Genomic DNA, 26,284 nt, shown 5'->3' on the forward strand with positions numbered 1-26,284 from the left:
AGTGTCCTTACCCTGAAAGGCTAGTGTCCTTACCCTGAAAGGCTAGTGTCCTTACCCTGAAAGGCTAGTGTCCTTACCCTGAAAGGCTAGTGTCCTTACCCTGAAAGGCTAGTGTCCTTACCCTGAAAGGCTAGTGTCCTAACCCTGAAAGACTAGTGTCCTTACCTAGTTTAAAAACTGAAACATATTCATATGAGGAATGGATCACAAAAGCTCCCAAAAGCTTCTGACAAATTCCAATATTCCAATAGATAGGCTTAAATGTTTGAGTGCTTTTTCTATTATGAGAAAGGGGACTGAAATCTGAACGATATCAAAAACCATAGTGTGATCTGTTGCCAGGCATACAGGGACTCAGTCCTCCTCTGGCTCCATGGCGTACAGGGACTCAGTCCTCCTCTGGCTCCATGTTGTACAGGGACTCAGTCCTCCTCTGGCTCCATGGCGTACAGGGACTCGGTCCTCCTCTGGCTCCATGGCGTACAGGGACTCAGTCCTCCTCTGGCTCCATGGCGTACAGGGACTCAGTCCTCCTCTGGCTCCATAGCATACAGGGACTCAGTCCTCCTCTGGCTCCATAGCGTAAAGGGACTCAGTCCTCCTCTGGCTCCATGGCGTACAGGGACTCAGTCCTCCTCTGGCTACATGGCGTACAGGGACTTAGTCCTCATCTGGCTCCATGACGTACAGGGCCTCAGTCCTCCTCTGGCTCCATAACGTAGTCGTAAAGGGACTCAGTCCTCCTCTGGCTCCATGGCGTACAGGGACTCAGTCCTCCTCTGGCTCCATAGCATACAGGGACTCAGTCCTCCTCTGGCTCCATGGCGTACAGGGCCTCAGTCCTCCTCTGGCTCCATGGCGCACAGGGCCTCAGTCCTCCTCTGGCTCCATGATGTAGTCCTCCTCTGGCTCCATGGCGTACAGGGCCTCAGTCCTCCTCTGGCTCCATGATGTAGTCCTCCTCTGGCTCCATGGCGTACAGGGACTCAGTCCTCCTCTGGCTCCATGGCGTACAGGGCCTCAGTCCTCCTCTGGCTCCATGGCGTACAGGGACTCAGTCCTCCTCTGGCTCCATGGCGTACAGGGCCTCAATCCTCCTCTGGCTCCATGGCGTACAGGGACTCAGTCCTCCTCTGGCTCCATGGCGTACAGGGCCTCAGTCCTCCTCTGGCTCCATGGCGTACAGGGACTCAGTCCTCCTCTGGCTCCATGGCGTACAGGGACTCAGTCCTCCTCTGGCTCCATGGCGTACAGGGACTCAGTCCTCCTCTGGCTCCATGGCGTACAGGGACTCAGTCCTCCTCTGGCTCCATGGCGTACAGGGACTCAGTCCTCCTCTGGCTCCATGGCGTACAGGGACTCAGTCCTCCTCTGGCTCCATGTTGTACAGGGACTCAGTCCTCCTCTGGCTCCATGGCGTACAGGGACTCAGTCCTCCTCTGGCTCCATGGCGTACAGGGCTCCATGTCAGTAAGTTGTGCTACTCTATTAGTAAAAAAACTTTTTTTCTAACATTGCTAGACATTAGAAATCGTAATTATGAGAGACATTTTCAGTAGAACGTCAGGTATTTACTGAATATCGCATCTGGGGCAACACCAACAACAAAAAACATGCGTCACTCCAACACGTGAAGCTGTGCCACTGTACAGTACAGTCTGCAGTTGATGAAGTCTGCCTCCCAGTAGACTCTACATGGATAATGGTCTTTCTGCCAGCCAACTGCGGTAGTGTCCTGCCAAAGCCACTGAAATAGTTGAAGCATTACAAACATTCCTTACTGCACAGGGCTCATGGTCTCTGTTCTCTCTGTTCTCTCTGCTCTCTGTTCTGTTCAACCATGCACATTCCCTGGTGAAGCTTTTCCTCAGAGTTTGGTTCAGTTGACTTACTCTGGCCCAGTATTGGAGTCGGAGGCTGGGGTTGTCAGTGGTATGATTTAGGGAGGGAGCTCTGTGTCTGTGCAGTATCACAACTGTTGCAAATTCAGACATTTTAATGCATTGCTGTTAGACTTCTCCACACACTGTTAAAAATGTGACTCTCCCCAAACACAATTGTATTGACACAGGATTGTAAGATCGTAGCTCTTCTCTCACCAAAACTATAGGCCTATATTTCTTATCAGGTAACACAGATGTGTTGCCTTGACAGTTAACATATCGCTCAGCCTGCATTATTTAATGTGTTTCATCAGATGTGTTAATTGTGTTGGCTCTGTTTACACTGCAATGCAGAACAAACTGATGGATAACGCGGGAAGGACTTCCAGCTCCTCTTCATCTTGTTGTGTTGTTTCTATTATCATATGCATATGGGCCAGGGGGAGTTCTAGATTCTTGGGACAGGAGGAGTTCTAGAATCTAGGGCCAGGAGGAATTCTAGAATCTAGGGACAGGGGGGTTCTAGAATCTAGGGACAGGAGGAGTTCTAGAATCTAGGGCCGGGGGAGGTCTAGAATCTAGGGACAGGAGTTCTAGAATCTAGGGTCAATGGGAGTTCTAGAATCTAGGGACAGGGGGGGTTCTAGAATCTAGGGACAGGAGGAGTTCTAGAATCTAGGATCAATGGGAGTTCTAGAATCTAGGGACAGGGGGTTCTCAAATCTAGGGAAAGGAGGAGTTATAGAATCTAGGGAAAGGAGTTATAGAATCTAGGGCCAATGGGAGTTCTAGAATCTAGGGACAGGGGGAGGTCTAGAATCTAGGGACAGGAGGAGTTCTAGAATCTAGGGTCAATGGGAGTTCTAGAATCTAGGGACAGGGGGGGGTTCTAGAATCTAGGGACAGGAGGAGTTCTATAATCTAGGGTCAATGGGAGTTCTAGAATCTAGGGACAGGGGGGGTTCTCAAATCTAGGGAAAGGAGGAGTTCTAGAATCTAGGGCCAGGGGGAGTTATAGAATCTAGGGAAAGGAGTTATAGAATCCAGGGCCACTGGGAGTTCTAGAATCTAGGGACAGGGGGAGTTCTAGAATCTAGGGCCAGGGGGAGTTCTAGAATCTAAGGCCAGGGGGAGTTCTAGAATCTAGGGACAGGAGGAGTTCTAGAATCTAGGGCCAGGAGGAGTTCTAAAATCTAGGGACAGGAGTAGTTCTAGAATCTAGGGACAGGAGGAGTTCTAAAATCTAGGGACAGGAGTAGTTCTAGAATCTAGGGCCAATGAGAGTTCTAGAATTTAGGGACAGGGGGAATTCTAGAATCTTGGGACAGGAGTTCTAGAATTTAGGGACACAGGGAGTTCTAGAATCTACAGTAGGGGAAACATTCACAGTAATGACTTATGATTCACTCTGGTTGCAACCCAAATGCAACAGTAGCAACTATGGGAGATGTCTGTCCATAATAAAGTGTTGCTCTGCCTTCTTAACAACACTATCAACAGGGCAGGTCCTACTGGCCCTAGTTTTGTCACACCTGGACTGCTGTTCAGTAGTGTGGTCAGGTGCCAGAAAGAGGGACTTAGGAAAATTGCAGTTGGCTCAGAACAGGGCAGCACGGCTGGCCCTTAAAAGTTTTGTTCCTGGGGGGGACTGTGGGAGGGGTCCTTGAGAGATTGTTCCTGGGGGGAACAAGAGAGATTGTTCCTGGGGGGACTGTGGGAGGGGTCCTTGAGAGATTGTTCCTGGGGGGAACAAGAGAGATTGTTCCTGGGGGGGACTGTGGGCGGGGTCCTTGAGCAGGGCATTGACCCTGGATCCTTCTGTGTGTCGCTCTGAATTGGAATCTGTTGGGTGACTGGTATGATGTAGTTGATGAACGGCTTCACTGCAACTATATTTTATGTTTCGAATATGCAATAAAAAATATATACATTTAAAAAAAATGTAATTAAAAAGAAGAGAGATTGACTTCATCACTACTTGTTTTTGTAAGAAGGAACTCTATTCCACAGTACTACATAGAGCCATGACTACATGGAACTCTATTCCACAGTACTACACAGAGCCATGACTACATGGAACTCTATTCCACAGTACTACATAGAGCCATGACTACATGGAACTCTATTCCACAGTACTACATAGAGCCATGACTACATGGAACTCTATTCCACAGTACTACATAGAGCCATGACTACATGGAACTCTATTCCACAGTACTACATAGAGCCATGACTACATGGAACTCTATTCCACAGTACTACACAGAGCCATGACTACATGGAACTCTATTCCACAGTACTACATAGAGCCATGACTACATGGAACTCTATTCCACAGTACTACATAGAGCCATGACTACATGGAACTCTATTCCACAGTACTACACAGAGCCATGACTACATGGAACTCTATTCCACAGTACTACATAGAGCCATGACTACATGGAACTCTATTCCACAGTACTACATAGAGCCATGACTACATGGAACTCTATTCCACAGTACTACACAGAGCCATGACTACATGGAACTCTATTCCACAGTACTACATAGAGCCATGACTACATGGAACTCTATTCCAAGTACACGAGCATGACTACATGGAACTCTATTCCACAGTACTACATAGAGCCATGACTACATGGAACTCTATTCCACAGTACTACATAGAGCCATGACTACATGGAACTCTATTCCACAGTACTACATAGAGCCATGACTACATGGAACTCTATTCCACAGTACTACATAGAGCCATGACTACATGGAACTCTATTCCACAGTACTACATAGAGCCATGACTACATGGAACTCTATTCCACAGTACTACATAGAGCCATGACTACATGGAACTCTATTCCACAGTACTACATAGAGCCATGACTACATGGAACTCTATTCCACAGTACTACATAGAGCCATGACTACATGGAACTCTATTCCACAGTACTACATAGAGCCATGACTACATGGAACTCTATTCCACAGTACTACATAGAGCCATGACTACATGGAACTCTATTCCACAGTACTACATAGAGCCATGACTACATGGAACTCTATTCCACAGTACTACACAGAGCCATGACTACATGGAACTCTATTCCACAGTACTACATAGAGCCATGACTACATGGAACTCTATTCCACAGTACTACACAGAGCCATGACTACATGGAACTCTATTCCACAGTACTACATAGAGCCATGACTACATGGAACTCTATTCCACAGTACTACATAGAGCCATGACTACATGGAACTCTATTCCACAGTACTACATAGAGCCATGACTACATGGAACTCTATTCCACAGTACTACATAGAGCCATGACTACATGGAACTCTATTCCACAGTACTACATAGAGCCATGACTACATGGAACTCTATTCCACAGTACTACATAGAGCCATGACTACATGGAACTCTATTCCACAGTACTACATAGAGCCATGACTACATGGAACTCTATTCCACAGTACTACATAGAGCCATGACTACATGGAACTCTATTCCACAGTACTACATAGAGCCATGACTACATGGAACTCTATTCCACAGTACTACATAGAGCCATGACTACATGGAACTCTATTCCACAGTACTACATAGAGCCATGACTACATGGAACTCTATTCCACAGTACTACATAGAGCCATGACTACATGGAACTCTATTCCACAGTACTACATAGAGCCATGACTACATGGAACTCTATTCCACAGTACTACATAGAGCCATGACTACATGGAACTCTATTCCACAGTACTACATAGAGCCATGACTACATGGAACTCTATTCCACAGTACTACATAGAGCCATGACTACATGGAACTCTATTCCACAGTACTACATAGAGCCATGACTACATGGAACTCTATTCCACAGTACTACACAGAGCCATGACTACATGGAACTCTATTCCACAGTACTACATAGAGCCATGACTACATGGAACTCTATTCCACAGTACTACACAGAGCCATGGCTACATGGAACTCTATTCCACAGTACTACACAGAGCCATGACTACATGGAACTCTATTCCACAGTACTACATAGAGCCATGGCTACATGGAACTCTATTCCACAGTACTACATAGAGCCATGACTACATGGAACTCTATTCCACAGTACTACATAGAGCCATGACTACATGGAACTCTATTCCACAGTACTACATAGAGCCATGACTACATGGAACTCTATTCCACAGTACTACATAGAGCCATGACTACATGGAACTCTATTCCACAGTACTACATAGAGCCATGACTACATGGAACTCTATTCCACAGTACTACATAGAGCCATGACTACATGGAACTCTATTCCACAGTACTACATAGAGCCATGACTACATGGAACTCTATTCCACAGTACTACATAGAGCCATGACTACATGGAACTCTATTCCACAGTACTACATAGAGCCATGACTACATGGAACTCTATTCCACAGTACTACACAGAGCCATGACTACATGGAACTCTATTCCACAGTACTACATAGAGCCATGACTACATGGAACTCTATTCCACAGTACTACACAGAGCCATGACTACATGGAACTCTATTCCACAGTACTACATAGAGCCATGACTACATGGAACTCTATTCCACAGTACTACATAGAGCCATGACTACATGGAACTCTATTCCACAGTACTACATAGAGCCATGACTACATGGAACTCTATTCCACAGTACTACATAGAGCCATGACTACATGGAACTCTATTCCACAGTACTACATAGAGCCATGACTACATGGAACTCTATTCCACAGTACTACATAGAGCCATGACTACATGGAACTCTATTCCACAGTACTACATAGAGCCATGACTACATGGAACTCTATTCCACAGTACTACATAGAGCCATGACTACATGGAACTCTATTCCACAGTACTACACAGAGCCATGACTACATGGAACTCTATTCCACAGTACTACACAGAGCCATGACTACATGGAACTCTATTCCACATCAGGTAACCGATGCAGCAGTAAAAAACCTGGTAAAAATACACCTTACAGAAGAGCGGGAGACTGTGAAGAGACACAAGTGCTAACACACGCTCTACACACACGTACATTGTAATATTGTTTTATACATTTTGTATTGTAGATTTGTAGTGGTGTAATAATGTTATATGATGTCCTGTTTTATCTTTTGTTTTATTTGTAATGTAAGTGCTTTAATGTGTTGGACCCCAGGAAGAATAGCTGCTGCCTTGGCAGGAACTAATGGGGATCCATAATAAACCCCAGGAAGCGTAGCTGCTGCCTTGGCAGGAACTAATGGGGATCCATAATAAACCCCAGGAAGAGTAGCTGCTGCCTTGACAGGAACTAATGGGGATCCATAATAAACCCCAGGAAGAGTAGCTGCTGCCTTGGCAGGAACTAATGGGGATCCATAATAAACCCCAGGAAGAGTAGCTGCTGCCTTGGCAGGAACTAATGGGGATCCATGATTAAACCCCAGGAAGAGTAGTTGCTGCCTTGGCAGGAACTAATGGGGATCCATAATAAACCTCAGGAAGAGTAGCTGCTGCCTTGGCAGGAACTAATGGGGATCCCTAATAAACCCCAGGAAGAGTAGCTGCTGCCTTGGCAGGAACTAATGGGGATCCATAATTAACCTCAGGAAGAGTAGCTGCTGCCTTGGCAGGAACTAATGGGGATCCATAATAAACCCCAGGAAGAATAGCTGCTGCCTTGGCAGGAACTAATGGGGATCCCTAATAAACCCCAGGAAGAGTAGCTGCTGCCTTGGCAGGAACTAATGGGGATCCATAATAAACCCCAGGAAGAGTAGCTGCTGCCTTGGCAGGAACTAATGGGGATCCATAATAAACCCCAGGAAGAATAGCTGCTGCCTTGGCAGGAACTAATGGGGATCCCTAATAAACCCCAGGAAGAATAGCTGCTGCCTTGGCAGGAACTAATGGGGATCCATGATAAACCCCAGGAAGAGTAGCTGCTGCCTTGGCAGGAAGTAATGGGGATCCATAATAAACCCCAGGAAGAATAGCTGCTGCCTTGGCAGGAACTAATGGGGATCCATAATAAACCCCAGGAAGAGTAGCTGCTGCCTTGGCAGGAACTAATGGGGATCCATAATAAACCCCAGGAAGCGTAGCTGCTGCCTTGGCAGGAACTAATGGGGATCCATAATAAACCCCAGGAAGAGTAGCTGCTGCCTTGACAGGAACTAATGGGGATCCATAATAAACCCCAGGAAGAGTAGCTGCTGCCTTGGCAGGAACTAATGGGGATCCATAATAAACCCCAGGAAGAGTAGCTGCTGCCTTGGCAGGAACTAATGGGGATCCATGATTAAACCCCAGGAAGAGTAGTTGCTGCCTTGGCAGGAACTAATGGGGATCCATAATAAACCCCAGGAAGAGTAGCTGCTGCCTTGGCAGGAACTAATGGGGATCCATAATAAACCCCAGGAAGAGTAGCTGCTGCCTTGGCAGGAACTAATGGGGATCCATGATTAAACCCCAGGAAGAGTAGTTGCTGCCTTGGCAGGAACTAATGGGGATCCATAATAAACCTCAGGAAGAGTAGCTGCTGCCTTGGCAGGAACTAATGGGGATCCCTAATAAACCCCAGGAAGAGTAGCTGCTGCCTTTGCAGGAACTAATGGGGATCCATAATAAACCTCAGGAAGAGTAGCTGCTGCCTTGGCAGGAACTAATGGGGATCCATAATAAACCCCAGGAAGAATAGCTGCTGCCTTGGCAGGAACTAATGGGGATCCATAATAAACCCCAGGAAGAGTAGCTGCTGCCTTGGCAGGAACTAATGGGGATCCATAATAAACCCCAGGAAGAGTAGCTGCTGCCTTGGCAGGAACTAATGGGGATCCATAATAAACCCCAGGAAGAATAGCTGCTGCCTTGGCAGGAACTAATGGGGATCCCTAATAAACCCCAGGAAGAGTAGCTGCTGCCTTGGCAGGAACTAATGGGGATCCATAATAAACCCCAGGAAGAATAGCTGCTGCCTTGGCAGGAACTAATGGGGATCCATAATAAACCTCAGGAAGAGTAGCTGCTGCCTTGGCAGGAACTAATGGGGATCCATAATAAACCCCAGGAAGAGTAGCTGCTGCCTTGGCAGGAACTAATGGGGATCCATAATAAACCCCAGGAAGAGTAGCTGCTGCCTTGGCAGGAACTAATGGGGATCCATAATAAACCCCAGGAAGAATAGCTGCTGCCTTGGCAGGAACTAATGGGGATCCCTAATAAACCCCAGGAAGAATAGCTGCTGCCTTGGCAGGAACTAATGGGGATCCATGATAAACCCCAGGAAGAGTAGCTGCTGCCTTGGCAGGAAGTAATGGGGATCCATAATAAACCCCAGGAAGAATAGCTGCTGCCTTGGCAGGAACTAATGGGGATCCATAATAAACCCCAGGAAGAGTAGCTGCTGCCTTGGCAGGAACTAATGGGGATCCATAATAAACCCCAGGAAGAGTAGCTGCTGCCTTGGCAGGAACTAATGGGGATCCATAATAAACCCCAGGAAGACTAGCTGCCACCTTGACAGGAACTAATGGGGATCCATAATAAACCCCAGGAAGAGTAGCTGCTGCCTTGGCAGGAACTAATGGGGATCCATAATAAACCCCAGGAAGAGTAGCTGCTGCCTTGGCAGGAACTAATGGGGATCCATGATTAAACCCCAGGAAGAGTAGTTGCTGCCTTGGCAGGAACTAATGGGGATCCATAATAAACCTCAGGAAGAGTAGCTGCTGCCTTGGCAGGAACTAATGGGGATCCCTAATAAACCCCAGGAAGAGTAGCTGCTGCCTTTGCAGGAACTAATGGGGATCCATAATAAACCTCAGGAAGAGTAGCTGCTGCCTTGGCAGGAACTAATGGGGATCCATAATAAACCCCAGGAAGAATAGCTGCTGCCTTGGCAGGAACTAATGGGGATCCATAATAAACCCCAGGAAGAGTAGCTGCTGCCTTGGCAGGAACTAATGGGGATCCATAATAAACCCCAGGAAGAGTAGCTGCTGCCTTGGCAGGAACTAATGGGGATCCATAATAAACCCCAGGAAGAATAGCTGCTGCCTTGGCAGGAACTAATGGGGATCCCTAATAAACCCCAGGAAGAGTAGCTGCTGCCTTGGCAGGAACTAATGGGGATCCATAATAAACCCCAGGAAGAATAGCTGCTGTCTTGGCAGGAACTAATGGGGATCCATAATAAACCTCAGGAAGAGTAGCTGCTGCCTTGGCAGGAACTAATGGGGATCCATAATAAACCCCAGGAAGAGTAGCTGCTGCCTTGGCAGGAACTAATGGGGATCCATAATAAACCCCAGGAAGAGTAGCTGCTGCCTTGACAGGAACTAATGGGGATCCATGATAAACCCCAGGAAGAGTAGCTGCTGCCTTGGCAGGAACTAATGGGGATCCATGATTAAACCCCAGGAAGAGTAGTTGCTGCCTTGGCAGGAACTAATGGGGATCCATAATAAACCTCAGGAAGAGTAGCTGCTGCCTTGGCAGGAACTAATGGGGATCCCTAATAAACCCCAGGAAGAGTAGCTGCTGCCTTTGCAGGAACTAATGGGGATCCATAATAAACCTCAGGAAGAGTAGCTGCTGCCTTGGCAGGAACTAATGGGGATCCATAATAAACCCCAGGAAGAATAGCTGCTGCCTTGGCAGGAACTAATGGGGATCCATAATAAACCCCAGGAAGAGTAGCTGCTGCCTTGGCAGGAACTAATGGGGATCCATAATAAACCCCAGGAAGAGTAGCTGCTGCCTTGGCAGGAACTAATGGGGATCCATAATAAACCCCAGGAAGAATAGCTGCTGCCTTGGCAGGAACTAATGGGGATCCCTAATAAACCCCAGGAAGAGTAGCTGCTGCCTTGGCAGGAACTAATGGGGATCCATAATAAACCCCAGGAAGAATAGCTGCTGTCTTGGCAGGAACTAATGGGGATCCATAATAAACCTCAGGAAGAGTAGCTGCTGCCTTGGCAGGAACTAATGGGGATCCATAATAAACCCCAGGAAGAGTAGCTGCTGCCTTGGCAGGAACTAATGGGGATCCATAATAAACCCCAGGAAGAGTAGCTGCTGCCTTGACAGGAACTAATGGGGATCCATGATAAACCCCAGGAAGAGTAGCTGCTGCCTTGGCAGGAACTAATGGGGATCCATGATAAACCCCAGGAATAGTAGCTGCTGCCTTGGCAGGAACTAATGGGGATCCATGATTAAACCCCAGGAAGAGTAGTTGCTGCCTTGGCAGGAACTAATGGGGATCCATAATAAACCTCAGGAAGAGTAGCTGCTGCCTTGGCAGGAACTAATGGGGATCCCTAATAAACCCCAGGAAGAGTAGCTGCTGCCTTGGCAGGAACTAATGGGGATCCATAATAAACCTCAGGAATAGTAGCTGCTGCCTTGGCAGGAACTAATGGGGATCCATAATAAACCCCAGGAAGAATAGCTGCTGCCTTGGCAGGAACTAATGGGGATCCCTAATAAACCCCAGGAAGAGTAGCTGCTGCCTTGGCAGGAACTAATGGGGATCCATAATAAACCCCAGGAAGAGTAGCTGCTGCCTTGGCAGGAACTAATGGGGATCCATAATAAACCCCAGGAAGAGTAGCTGCTGCCTTGGCAGGAACTAATGGGGATCCATAATAAACCCCAGGAAGAGTAGCTGCTGCCTTGGCAGGAACTAATGGGGATCCATAATAAACCCCAGGAAGAGTAGCTGCTGCCTTGGCAGGAACTAATGGGGATCCATAATAAACCCCAGGAAGAGTAGCTGCTGCCTTGGCAGGAACTAATGGGGATCCCTAATAAACCCCAGGAAGAGTAGCTGCTGCCTTGGCAGGAACTAATGGGGATCCATAATAAACCCCAGGAGGAGTAGCTGCTGCCTTGGCAGGAACTAATGGGGATCCATAATAAACCCCAGGAAGAGTAGCTGCTGCCTTGTTAGGAACTAATGGGGATCCCTAATAAACCCCAGGAAGAGTAGCTGATGCCTTGGCAGGAACTAATGGGGTTCCCTAATAAACCTCAGGAAGAGTAGCTGATGCCTTGGCAGGAACTAATGGGGATCCCTAATAAACCCCAGGAAGAGTAGCTGATGCCTTGGCGGGATCTAATAGAAGTAGAAAATGCCACCATATCCCCTTTGTAGTGTGGTACTTTTGACCATAGGGCTCTGGTCAAAAATAGTGCACTATATAGCAAATTGGGTGGTATTTGAGCAGCCCAGGAATAAAATCCATCCGTAATGGCCATGTAGGAGTCAGGATCAGCTCCCCCTGTCCATGTAATGACTAACAGACTCCAGAGTGGCTCAGTGGTCTAAGGCACTGAATATCAGTGCAACAGGCGTCACTGAAGTTCCTGGTTTGAATCCAGGAATCCAGGTCCCGTAGGGCGGTGCACAATTGGCCCAGCGTCATCCGGAGTAGGGGTAGGCCGTCATTGTAAATAAGAATTTGTTCTTTTTAGATAAAGGTTAAATAAATATAATTAAAATGTAAAATAAATAAATAAATGTATCGCTTGTGCCAGAGTAGGATCAGCTCCCCCATGTCCATGTAATGACATTCATTGTGATCTAAAAGACTACACTGGGTCCTGGGTGGCGCAGCAGTCAAATGCCCTGCACTGTAGTGCTGTTGATAAAGCCTGAGGTTCAATCCCAGGCTGTGTCACAACCGGCTGTGACTGGGAGCCCCATAGGACAACACACAGTGTTGAAAGAAGAAGGTGGCCAGGCAGGTCATGCATCGGAGGACGCATGACTCGACCTCGCCTCTCCCGAGCCCATTCAGGGAGAAAATGGAGTAGAAAATAATAAGCTTGTAACCATGCCACCCTGAACACGTTTGTTAAGGGTCGGCCCTGGTTAGTATTGGGACGGGTGACCGCCTGGGAATATCAGGTGCTGTAATCAAAAACAATTATTGAAAATGTTATAAAATAAAAGGCTAAAATGAACCTTAATCAGCTCTCCTAGTTTGAGACGGATGATACACAGGGTTGAGATGGATGATACACAGGCTTGAGATGGACGATACACAGAGCTCCTGTTAGCGTAAGATACCATTTCTTTAAAGCAATAAATCATTAGGGAATCACAAAGTATATTTTAGCTCGTTTTTGGGCACAGGTCCAGAAATGGCTGAAGAATTGCAACATTTGCCTAGAACTAACGCTGCAGATAGCAATACTGGGTGATTTGAAAAGCCATAGTCAATCAATCAATAATATTATAATTATTTTAGCAAAAACATTTATTTTTAATTTACAATCTGTCAAAGCTATGAGAATAGAAAGGTTCAGTACTTTTGTGAAGCATCACAGCACAGTTGAAAAATATATGGCAAGTAGAAATCCAAAATGGATGATGTTGAGAGATCGATGGGAGGGTTTAATGGAGCTGGAGGGTGGGACTAATAACAAGATAACCATTGTAAAACATACAGGGTCTGTAAAATGTATATAGGTTCATACATTTTGTGAAATAGTAACAGTTATAAATAGAAATCAAACCGGATGGAAGCCTGGGTGTTGTTGTCTATTCGTTTACTCCAATTGGGGGAAGGGTGGTAGAGTTTGCGGGGAATAATAAAGGTATATTCTAAAAAAAAGTATGAATATCTATATAGGTATGTGTATGTATATACAGTGGGGCAAAAAAGTATTTAGTCAGCCACCAATTGTGCAAGTTCTCCCACTTAAAAAGATGAGAGAGGCCTGTAATTTTCATCATAGGTACACTTCAACTATGACAGACAAAATGATTTTAAAAAATCCAGAAAATCACATTGTAGGATTTTTAATGAATTTATTTGCATATTATGGTGGAAAATAAGTATTTGGTCAATAACAAAAGTTTATCTCAATACTTTGTTATATACCCTTTGTTGGCAATGACAGAGGTCAAATGTTTTCTGTCTTCACAAGGTTTTCACACACTGTTGCTGGTATTTTGGCCCATTCCTCCATGCAGATCTCCTCTAGAGCAGTAATATTTGGGGGCTGTTGCTGGGAAACACGGACTTTCAACTCCCTCCAAAGATTTTCTATGGGGTTGAGATCTGGAGACTGGCTAGGCCACTCCAGAACCTTGAAATGCTTCTTACGAAGCCACTCCTTCATTGCCCGGGCGGTGTGTTTGGGATCATTGTCATGCTGAAAGACCCAGCCACGTTTCATCTTCAACGCCCTTGCTGATGGAAGGAGGTTTTCACTCAAAATCTCACGATACATGGCCCCATTCATTCTTTCCTTTACACGGATCAGTCGTCCTGGTCCCTTTGCAGAAAAACAGCCCCAAAGCATGATATTTCCACCCCCATGCTTCACAGTAGTTATGGTGTTCTTTGGATGCAACTCAGCATTCTTTGTCCTCCAAACACGACGAGTTGAGTTTTTACCAAAAAGTTATATTTTGGTTTCATCTGACCATATGACATTCTCCCAATCTTCTTCTGGATCATCCAAATGCTCTCTAGCAAACTTCAGATGGGCGTGGACATGTACTGGCTTAAGCAGGGGGACACGTCTGGCACTGCAGGATTTGAGTCCCTGGTGGCGTAGTGTGTTACTGATGGTAGGCTTTGTTACTTTGGTCCCAGCTCTCTGCAGGTCATTCACTAGGTCCCCCCGTGTGGTTCTGGGATTTTTGCTCACCGTTCTTGTGATCATTTTGACCCCACGGGGTGAGTGGTCTTGTATGTCTTCCATTTCTTAATAATTGCTCCCACAGTTGATTTCTTCAAACCAAGCTGCTTACCTATTGCAGATTCAGTCTTCCCAGTCAGGTGCAGGTCTACAATTTTGTTTCTGGTGTCCTTTGACAGCTCTTTGGTCTTGGCCATAGTGGAGTTTGGAGTGTGACTGTTTGAGGTTGTGGACAGGTGTCTTTTATACTGATAACAAGTTCAAACGTGCCATTAATACAGGTAATGAGTGGAGGACAGATGAGCCTCTTAAAGAAGAAGTTACAGGTCTGTGAGAGCCAGAAATCTTGCTTGTTTGTAGGTGACCAATTACTTGTCATTTCATAACAATTTAGGGCAAGTGCAGTAGAGTTTTGTAATGCTAATGAGTAGGATGGGTAATCCGTTTCTTCTGCCTTCACAATGACTCTCAAAACGGTTAGAGAGGCTAAATTAGGATACTTCTTTATTACTGTATACAGTGGAGAGGGAGCCCCCAGGGTGCACCAGTTTATTGTGGCCTCGCTCCAAAGACAAAGAGAATGGTCCCGGAGAGGTTTTCAATTAAAATATTTAAATAAACATACAGTCCTGTTACCTCTGGAAGTCCTTGCTTCAGTTTTAAGGTCACTGTCGTTGTAATGAAGAATAATGATGTACTTTTGTACATGTTATTGGCACAATGAATAAAATATAAAGCATCTCAATATGCTCGTCGCTAAAGAGAGCAGGAGCAGTTGACAAGACAGTAATTGTATAACGACCCGTTTTATCTATTTTGCCGCGCTTTAGTACCTACTATGCGCTGAGACTTACTGGCTTCGGGGGGGAGGGCCAAAAATAGATGTCACAATTAAGCTCTCATGCATTTTCTAAATGGCCACCGTATATAACATTACGCCTGTGAAATTATGAAGCATGTTAACACAATGCTTGTTTGTTCATATTTTTGTTTAGTTTCACACATCAACCTTTCTCTCTCTCTCTCTCTCTCTCTCTCTCTCTCTCCCACTTTCTTTCTTTCTCTCTCTCTCTTTCTCTCTCTCTCTCTCTCTCTCCCACTTTCTTTCTTTCTCTCTCTCTCTCTCTCTCTCTCTCTCTCTCTCTCTCTCTCTCTCTCTCTCTCTCTCTCCCACTTTCTTTATTTCTCTCTCTCTCTCTCTCTCTCTCTCTCTCTCTCTCTCTCTCTCTCTCTCTCTCTCTCTCTCTCTCTCTCTCTCTCTCTCTCTCTTTCTTTCTCTCTCTCTCTCTCTCTCTCTCTCTCTCTCTCTCTCTCTCTCCCACTTTCTTTCTTTCTCTCTCTCTCTCTCTCTCTCTCTCTCTCTCTCTCTCTCTCTCTCTCTCTCTCTCTCTCTCTCTCTCCCACTTTCTTTCTTTCTCTCTCTCTCTCTCTCTCTCTCTCTCTCTCTCTCTCTCTCTCTCTCTCTCTCTCACTTTCTTTCTCTCTCTTTCTCTATTTCTCTCTTTCTTCTTCAGTGTTGTTCGGGCAGTTTGTCTTGTTCCAGACGTCACTCAATGACGTGGTGGACATTTATGACGGGCCCACGCAGCAGTCTCCACTCCTGTCTTCTCTCTCTGGCTCCCACTCAGGTAATACAAAAAGCAAGCAACGTAACACAATGACAGACACGTCAGCAACAGCGGCACAGAACTGGAGTTTTTTTAATGTTGAGTCTTTTGTCACCGTTTTGCCGCTTGCTCTTTGAGGGTCTAGGTTGGTGTATTGTAAAAGCACTTTGTGACAACTGCACGTTGTCACAAAGGGCTTTGTGGCCTGATCTCACACATTCAACCCTATTGTTTGGTATCACTTTAGTCTCCAGCACCACTCTGTATCAGAATCCTAGTACACCACATTCACCTTCCAGGAACATCTCAAATGAACTGTGAGAACTCTGAGATACACACATAAGAGTACAAAGCCCAAGATGGATCCCTATGATAGTTACACACACTTCCCCTGCCTACGTCTCCCCCCACATTTACTCTACCTTTAGTTATTATATTTATCAAAAGCATCTGTTCCCTTGGGTCCATACCCTCACTTATGCTGAACTATTGAGCCTTGCATGCACGCGTGTGTGTGTGTGTGTGTGGGGGGGGGGGGGGGGGGAATGACATGGTTGTGGACCAATGTGTACCATGTAATCAGAAACACTTGAAAATATGCTCTTGACAAAGAGGTAAGTGCTGATGCAGGGCCATACATTTCCCCCTCATCCCATCGCGGGGATGAGACCACGAAAGTGTCCGAGAGACTGAGAAGAAGACAACGACGAAAATGAAGACGAAGAAAAGAGAGGAGAAGAGGTGGGATGAGAGTGCCTCTGGCTTGATTGGAGTTGGCTGTCAATAAGACGCCTCCTATCAAAGCAAATGAATGTCCTTCTTCAAATATTGAACATTGAACCAGCATCTGACCAGTTCTGCACTGAAAGGCTTCAGAGTTCAACAAAGCCAGACTGGAGATCAAAGTGATTGATTAATCCAACGGACTCTGATACATTGATCTGTGACTGGGTCGGATCATCCATTGTTGGACAGCCAACCTACAGATGTGCTATCTTAATTTGATCACTCTTTTGTCACATAGAATTTTCCTGCACGGCAGGAAATGTAAATTATAGTATATTCCATGTTTAAAAAGGCTTCTAAAGTTTGTATTTTCCACTTTATCCTAACTGAAAGTGTATCAACCCATACAAAAATGTCCATTAATAATAATCCACATAATAATGACCGTTTCCTGTTTCTGCAGGATTATTTTCCTGCTGTGAGAAACTGGTCAAATTATGGTTTCATATATGTACAAATTAATCAGAAGAATAACCTCCATTTCATCCTGTGAAATGTTTGTGTTCGGTGGACTTGTAAATTGTGTTTGATTTCTTTCTTCAGGGGAGTCTCTACCCTTGAGCACTGGTAACCAGATAACCATCAAGTTCACCACGGTCGGCCCGGAGACGGCTAAGGGCTTTCACTTTGTCTATCAAGGTTGGTCTTCCATAGATCTTTCATAGGATATAGATTATTCCTGAGTACAGTGTCCATATTAGGACATCCTTGTGACTCTAAGGCTGTCCTAATATGGACACCGTGCATATGAAAGCAAGCCCTTTTTTTCTACCAGGGTTGGTTATTTTAGATCTGTGATGACATTATTCAAAAGTTGCAGCAATTCGCTTTCATCCAACGCCAGTCAAGCCAGAGGCATGGATTGAGTTTAGTTGTATCTGTAATGATACTCTCCTCTATGTATTCAAAATGACAGGATACAGTGCATTCAGAAAGTATTCAGATCCCTTGACTTTTTCCACATTTTGTTACATTACAGCCTTTTTCTAAAATGGATGAAATCAATGTTTTTCCCTCATCAATCTACACACAATAACATTTTGGCAAATGTATTTCAAATAAAAAACGCAAATATCACATTTACTTTATTGAAGCACTTGGAGAATTATTTGGTATGATGCTACAAGCTTGGCACACCTGTATTTGGGGAGTTTCTCCCATTCTTCTCTGCAGATCCTCTCAAGCTCTGTCAGGTAGGATGGGGAGCGTCACTGCACAGCTATTATCTCCAGAGATGTTTGATCGGGTTCAAGTCTAGGCTCTGGCTGGACCACTCAACGACATTCAGAGACTTGTGCCAAAGCCACACCTGCGTTGTATTGGCTGTGTGCTTAGGGTCATTGTCCTGTTGGAAGGTGAACCTTCACCCCAATCTGAGGTCCTGAGCACTCTGGAGCAAGTTTTTTTCAAGGATCTCTCTGTACTTTGCTCCGTTAAGCTTTCCCTCTTGACTAGTGTCCCAGTACCTGCTGCTGAAAAACATCCCCACAGCATGAGGCTGCCACCACCATGATTCACCGTAGGGATGGTGCCAGGTTTCCTACAGACGCAACGCTTGGCATTCAGGCCAAAGAGTTCACTCTTGGTTTCATCAGACCAGAGAATATTGTTTCTCGTGGTCTCAGAGTCTTTAGGTGCCTTTTGGCAAATTCCAAGCGGGCTGTTGTGTGCATTTTACTTAATAGTGGCTTCTGTCTGGTCACTCTACCATAAAGGCCTAATTGGTGGAGTGCTGCAGAGAGGGTTGTCCTTCTGGAAGGTTCTCCCATCTCCACAGAGGAACTCTGGGGCTCTGTCAGAGTGACCATCAGGTTCTTGGTCACTTCCTTGACCAAGGCTCTTCTCTCCCGATTGCTCAGTTTGGCCGGGTGGCCAGCTCTAGTTAGAGTCTTGGAGGTTCCAAACTTCTTCCATTTATAGAATGATGGAGGCCACTGTGTTCTTGGGGGATCTTCAATGCTGCAGAAATCTTTTGGTACCCTTCCACAGATCTGTGCCTCGACACAATCCTGTCTCAGAGCTCTACGGACAATTCCTTCCACCTCATGGCTTGGTTTTTGCTCTGACATGCACTGTCAACTGTGGGACCTTATATAGACAGGTGTGTGCCTTTCCACATCATGTCCAATCAATTGAATTTACCGCAGGTGGACTCCAATCAAGTTGTAGAAATATCTCAGGGATGATCAATGGAAACATGAGCTAAAACACCTGAGCCTAATTTCGAGTGTCATAGAAAAGTGTTGGAATACTTATGTAAATATGGTATTTCTGTTTTTATTTTTAACATATTTCGAAAATGTCTAAAAACCTGTTTTCTCGTTGTCATTATGGGGTATTGTGTGTAGGTTAATGAGAGAAAAAACATTAATTTAATCAATTTTAGAATAAAGCTGTAACTGAATTAAAAGTGTAAAAAGTCAAGGGGTCTGAATACCTTCCGAATGCACTGTAGATACATTATGATCCTTTGAATACACTAGCTCCGGCTTAAAATAAAAACATCTGAAATATGCGACTCTGACAGGCATTGAGTTAGATTGAGCTTCATTAAGATTTCCTTACAGAATACCCTCAAGAGTAGCGTGTGTCTATGAGAGGAGATCATTTTTTAGACGTCTGACATTTAGACTCACGCTTCCATAGAGTACCTACATTCATCAGGAGTGTGCCGAAAGCCGGAGGGGTGCATTTTTTATTTTTTATGTCAGCTAGCATCTGTTGATGACGTTGCCGGGCCCCAAAACCTGTCTGTTCAGCACTATCAAAGGCACAGGGATGCCCTGCTCAGCAAGATGCTTCACATATCCCCCCACAATGCTTAGAATGATCAAGCTTCTTATAGCTTTAACAAATTCTACACATGCCACATTTCCCACTCCTCTTGAAAATCTCATAAGAGTATTCCTGCGTCCGAATGGAATAGGGTCCCATTTGGGATGTAACTTAACACTCAGCAGCAGCATCCTCCAGTGTAGAAGACTCATTCATGCCCCCCCCCCCCCCACCCGACGCATGCTTAGCTTAACTCCTGGACAGATTCCTACAACACACTCCAGACGCTGCCTGCCTGCTACTCGGATGTAATTCTCTATTACACATGCAAAGCTTTCTAAAATACTAGCCTAGTCTTGCATCATTTAAAAGACCTTGTTCATGCAAGCAAGGCTTGCTAACTTAAATCCCACTAACTAACTCAGTGCTGTTGTTCTGGTCAAAATGTAATCCCAATTTCAATATGTCAGACTTTTACACAAAAGGCCAGATTTAGTCAGATGGTTCTTGTTTATGCGAAAACCCTAAACCTGCGTTCAGTATTCAAGTGTGGGAGAAGTCATGGGAGGTTGATCAAGGTAACAGACACACACTCTCCTCCCCTCTTACAGCACCTTAATGCACCATTGATGGTGGTCTGTGTTATGGCATTTTAGATGTGGGTTTTGCATTATCAAATGTCACTCTAGCTAGCTATAGCTGAAAGTCTGTCACCAGAGAGTGGGTTTGTGTTTTTTCATGTTTTTGTCCCCACTTCTTCTTCTTCTTCTTCTTCTTCTTCCTCCATTGCTTTGCTGACACCTCCTATCCTCTCCACAGCTGTCCCAAGGACCAGTGCCACCCAGTGCAGTTCGGTCCCTGAGCCCCGCTTCGGCAAAAGGATCGGGAACGACTTCGCCATGGGCGCCACAGTCCTGTTTGAGTGTAACCCCGGATACATCCTGCACGGTTCCACCGCCATCCACTGTGAGACCGTCCCTGACACCTTGGCCCAATGGAACGACTCGCTACCCACATGTATTGGTCAGTATGATTGACGGCTACCGTGATTGGTGACCCCGCATGTCAGAAACACCCCTAAGTCTTCTACCTTTCTCTCAAGCTTCATCAACATGCTGATCACCACGGGCCGACCTCTTAAGTGAGGCAAAGTCATTAACGTGGGAGCGTGAGTGTGCACATGAAAGCAGACTGGGATTTTGGCTGTGAGGGTCCCTCAGGAGGCCTTCCTTCACACTCTTAACTGAAACGAGCAGAATGTTTCCTCTTGGCTGTGCATCCAGCCAGGTCTAAAGAGCGTGGTGAGGAGAGAGGGTAGAGAGAGAGGAAGAGAGGGTAGAGAGGAAGAGAGGAGAGAGGGTAGAGAGAGAGAAAGAGAGGAGAGAGGGTAGAGAGAGAGGAAGAGAGGAGAGAGGGTGGAGAGAGAGGAAGAGAGGAGAGAGGGTAGAGAGAGAGGAAGAGAGGAGAGAGGGTGGAGAGAGAGGAGAGAGGAGAGAGGGTGGAGAGAGAGGAGAGAGGGTAGAGAGGAAGAGAGGAGAGAGGGTAGAGAGAGAGAAAGAGAGGAGAGAGGGTAGAGAGAGAGGAAGAGAGGAGAGAGGGTGGAGAGAGAGGAAGAGAGGAGAGAGGGTAGAGAGAGAGGAAGAGAGGAGAGAGGGTGGAGAGAGAGGAGAGAGGGTAGAGAGGAAGAGAGGAGAGAGGGTAGAGAGAGAGAAAGAGAGGAGAGAGGGTGGAGAGATAAAGAGAGGAGAGAGGGTGGAGAGAGAGGAGAGAGGGTAGAGAGGAAGAGAGGAGAGAGGGTAGAGAGAGAGGAAGAGAGGAGAGAGGGTGGAGAGAGAGGAGAGAGGGTAGAGAGGAAGAGAGGAGAGAGGGTAGAGAGAGAGAAAGAGAGGAGAGAGGGTGGAGAGATAAAGAGAGGAGAGAGGGTGAAGAGAGAGGAGAGAGGGTAGAGAGGAAGAGAGGAGAGAGGGTAGAGAGAGAGGAAGAGAGGAGAGAGGGTGGAGAGAGAGGAGAGAGGGTAGAGAGGAAGAGAGGAGAGAGGGTAGATAGAGAGAAAGAGAGGAGAGAGGGTGGAGAGAGAGGAAGAGAGGAGAGAGGGTAGAGAGGAAGAGAGGAGAGAGGGTAGAGAGAGAGAAAGAGAGGAGAGAGGGTGGAGAGAGAGGAAGAGAGGAGAGAGGGTAGAGAGAGAGGAAGAGAGGAGAGAGGGTAGAGAGAGAGGAAGAGAGGATTGAGGGTAGAGAGAGAGGAAGAGAGGAGAGAGGGTGGAGAGAGAGGAGAGAGGGTAGAGAGGAAGCGAGGAGAGAGGGTAGAGAGAGAGAAAGAGAGGAGAGAGGGTAGAGAGAGAGGAAGAGAGGAGAGAGGGTGGAGAGAGAGGAAGAGAGGAGAGAGGGTAGAGAGAGAGGAAGAGAGGAGAGAGGGTGGAGAGAGAGGAGAGAGGGTAGAGAGGAAGAGAGGAGAGAGGGTAGAGAGAGAGAAAGAGAGGAGAGAGGGTGGAGAGATAAAGAGAGGAGAGAGGGTGGAGAGAGAGGAGAGAGGGAAGAGAGGAGAGAGGGTGGAGAGAGAGGAAGAGAGGAGAGAGGGTGGAGAGAGAGGAAGAGAGGAGAGAGGGTAGAGAGAGAGGAGAGAGGGTAGAGAGGAAGAGAGGAGAGAGAGGGTAGAGAGAGAGAAAGAGAGGAGAGAGGGTGGAGAGAGAGGAAGAGAGGAGAGAGGGTAGAGAGAGAGGAAGAGATGAGAGAGGGTAGAGAGAGAGGAAGAGAGGATTGAGGGTAGAGAGAGATAAAGAGAGGAGAGAGGGTGGAGAGAGAGGAGAGAGTGTCTCTGGTGAGAGTGCAGAGTTAAAGTGAGAGATGACTCTCTCACTCTCTTTCCCGACGAGTGCTCTGCACAGTTTCTGGTTACAATTGTTACTAATTGTCAGCAGAGCTGCAGTCTATTCATTACATCTAAACAGCTCAGAAAATAGCCTCTAAATTGTAATGATCTTCTGCCTTTTCTCTCTTAAAGTGATGTTTGCCTTTTTGTCTGCGGCTCACACACCAATATTCAAGGTTCTGGTTTTCAGCCAGAGTGACTTTCATATCAAGCTACATTTAATAACACAGGGAGTTTTTCCCAGGTTTTTTTGTGTCCATGGTGGGGTGGGCAGAGTGCATGCCTGTCTGATGGGAGGCTAGTAAAGTACATCTAATCTGTGCTAGCTCCCTGCTCCTAACTGGCAGAGACAGAATGACATGGTGTTATTTTCTGTCAAACCCATCCAAAGCCCTGCTCCAAAGCAAAGCAGGGAGACACAGAGTACAGTAGTTTGTAAACAGGATTTGACCAGAGCTGTAGCCTGATATTACCCCTTGATATGAAGGGCCCCTATCTAGCTGTCTTTGAATGAAGGGCCCCTAGCTAGCTGTCTTTGAATGAAGGGCCAGTATCTAGGAGTCTTTGAATGAAGGGCCAGTATCTAGCTATGTGGAGGTGAAGGGCCACTTATCAATTCATAAGGGAGCGCAGAGTTGACAAGGCCATATTTCTGAATGACTTGCTTTCTCTCCTCTTTGGCCCGCTGTAGAACACGTCTTCCTGGGCTTTTTCTTTTTTCTGTTTTCCATTCGTGTTTTCCAGTGGGACGGATACGGGCCGTAGGATTTTCTCCGTGATTACCTGAGCACTATGGCTGCATTTTATATATCATCTGTAAAATATGGATGAGTTGAAATTGCTCTGAAGTGAGTTTGTTGAATAATTTAATCTTCTGACACAGATATATTGCTCTCTCCCCCCTCTCTCTCAACATCTCTCTCTCTCTCTCTCTCCCCTCTCTCAATGTCTCGCTCTCTCTTCCTTTCTCCATCTCTCCCTCCCCCTCGCTCTCTCTCTCTCAGATCTGTCAGACATTTCTGCTGCCATATTAGACAGCCATCAGTGTGTCCCAGTCTTCTCTTAGTTATTTAAACAAGGTGATTGGTGCTGACCTCTAGTATATACTGTTATCCTTCACAGATAGCATCATCATCGGATCTGAGCATCTGATCAGGGGAGAAAAAAACTGTTCTGGCAGCATTAGATACCAGCTTGTGCTATTGACAGCTCTCTACTTTCCCACCTCTCTCCCTCCTCTCGCAGTTTTGAAGACAATACTTGGCAGGCCTTCTGCAAACGGGGAAATTGCTTAACCTAGCCTCTCTCTCTTGGGAGAAACGGTTATAATGTCACGTCTTTCACCGCAGAGGCAGACGTTTATATGCCTCATTGTCCCTTTTTAAATCAAGTTTAATTGAATCATAGGCACATGGTGGGATGGGATGTGTGTATGAGGCTGATAAGAATGAACAGGTATGCCTCGAAGACAATAAGCGTCGAAACTTGGACTTTTCCGATGGGTCAACGTGAGGTATTACATTATTTTACCACTGCTTACTCGTTCTATAATCACTGTCTGTCACTGCAAAGAATGTCTTTATCCAAGATGTGATTAACCGTTACTTGTCCAACATTGTCCAACATTGTCCAACATGCTTTTAGTCTGTGTAAGTCAAATGATCTTCTATTTTCTATCTTCTATTTGCTGAGGCTTCACTGAAGCTTCACTATTAAGTCAGACATATATAGTGATATCTCTGTCTGTAGACATATTGGTTGTTTAGCTACAAAACCAATGGGACTAAACAGACGGGTTTGGCTTAGATTATTGACAACATGTAAACTACATTTTGTCTCCAATACATTTGCACTTGTTGTCTCTCAAATACATTGTTACAGTTGTTGGTTAGCTAGTTAGCACATTTTTGACACGTTAGCATAGACCTGACCAGTCAAAACACCTCGAAACAAGACATGGTATCAAGAGCAAAATTGAGCTGAAACGAGCCACCTACGATTCCCCACATGGAAACTTCTTGTCCCTGGTGCTAGATGTCTGGCCATACAGACTCACAACAACACACGACCTTCTGCCCCATTGAAGCATTGTTTTCTTGACGTTGTCATCTAACCCGTCGATACTGAGGGAACCAGGGCCCGTATTCAGAAAGTGGCTCAGATTAGCAGTGCTGAATCTGAATAATAACAACATGAAAACTGTAAAAGTGCAGGCACCTGTACATAGCCTAGTGGTTAGAGCGTTGGACTAGTAACCGGAAGGTTGCAAGTTCAAACACCCGAGCTGACAAGGTACAAATCTGTCGTTCTGCCCCTGAACAGGCAGTTAACCCACTGTTCCTAGGCCGTCATTGAAAATAAGAATTTGTTCTTAACTGCCTAGTTAAATAAAGGTAAAATATTAGGACATACATGTGGCTCTGTTAACGTATGTCCCCTCTCTGCCTGACTGTGTCCCCTTAGTGCCGTGTGGAGGGACCCTGACGGCACGCAGAGGGACCATCCTGTCCCCTGGTTACCCTGAGCCTTATGACAACAATCAGAACTGTGTCTGGAAGGTTTCGGTGCCCGAGGGCGCTGGTATCCAAGTAAGAGAGCCTGTTCTGTTCTTGAAGAACCATGGAAGAATATGTTTGTGATTTCAGAGTATCGCAGTACCAGAAGTTAAACTTCAATAAAGGGAATACTGAATATCTTAATAATTATTTAAAGGGTAGATGTTTACTGTAAGTGGGCACTGTGTTTTGGACCTGAAGTCTCGTCTTTCTCTTTCCATTGAATATTATCTACAGTACTACAGTGTTCATTTACTAAGTTGGAATATTTCAAAGGTTTTCAAGTGGTGACGAATTGTCTGTTTCTGTATGGCAGTTATCTTTCTCTGTCTCACACAACTGAGCCGAACCAAACTGAGCAGTGCCGTACTATACTGTACTGCGCCGGCCTGCTGAAAACAATGCTGGAAAGGACCATGCAAGCCAGTATAGTACTGTGTGAATCAGGCATTAGTGAGTACAGTTTGGGTCGGTTCAGTAGTGTGAAAAAGGTCTGAGTCCTAACTCCTTGCCTCAGATCCAGGTGGTGAGCTTTGCTTCCGAACACAACTGGGACTCTCTGGACTTCTATGACGGAGGTGACAACCACGCTCCAAGACTGGGCAGCTACTCAGGTAATCTTTAGCTCATGGATCAATAATCGACCACTTGTGGTGCCTTCACTTATTTGTGATAATATCTGTTACGTCATCCTAATTTGCTCATCAACTATGTTTCATGGAAACATAGTTTCATGTATTACATGAAACATGTATTCCCCCACAAATGATGCCTGTTACTAACACATTTCACTTCATTATTATAACTCCTGACATGGGCCAATCAGTGTTGTTTTGTATATGCCGGGTCTCTATGGCAAGACACATCATTTACCCAAGTTTTGTCAAAATCAGGTCAGTGCTGTCTGAGATATCATGTGTGATGGATATACTAACGGAGGGAGACAGATCCACGGTCCCCTCCACAAAGTTATTTTCCCTCACAACGAACACCTTCCTGTGTCCACGACCACGATCATATAATTCTAGCAGTCGGAACACATGTGGTTCAATGTGTCTCCCCTGGCTGTGTGCTACAGATCAATTACTGCCAGGCCT

At 45.8% G+C, this 26,284-nt stretch overlaps 1 protein-coding gene across 1 annotated transcript in view; it reads left to right on the forward strand.

Annotated features, from left to right (window-relative positions):
• The window catches only part of LOC116354513 (CUB and sushi domain-containing protein 3-like), a 492,885-nt gene that overhangs the window by 294,861 nt on the left and 171,740 nt on the right, over positions 1-26,284 (forward strand). The window contains 5 exon segments of the mRNA XM_031795095.1: positions 16,111-16,224; positions 17,533-17,628; positions 20,584-20,787; positions 25,096-25,220; positions 25,705-25,801. Coding sequence (XP_031650955.1) covers positions 16,111-16,224; positions 17,533-17,628; positions 20,584-20,787; positions 25,096-25,220; positions 25,705-25,801 — 636 coding nt within the window.

This window comes from Oncorhynchus kisutch, linkage group LG17 (assembly GCF_002021735.2).
Source record: "Oncorhynchus kisutch isolate 150728-3 linkage group LG17, Okis_V2, whole genome shotgun sequence".
Taxonomy (NCBI): domain Eukaryota; kingdom Metazoa; phylum Chordata; class Actinopteri; order Salmoniformes; family Salmonidae; genus Oncorhynchus; species Oncorhynchus kisutch.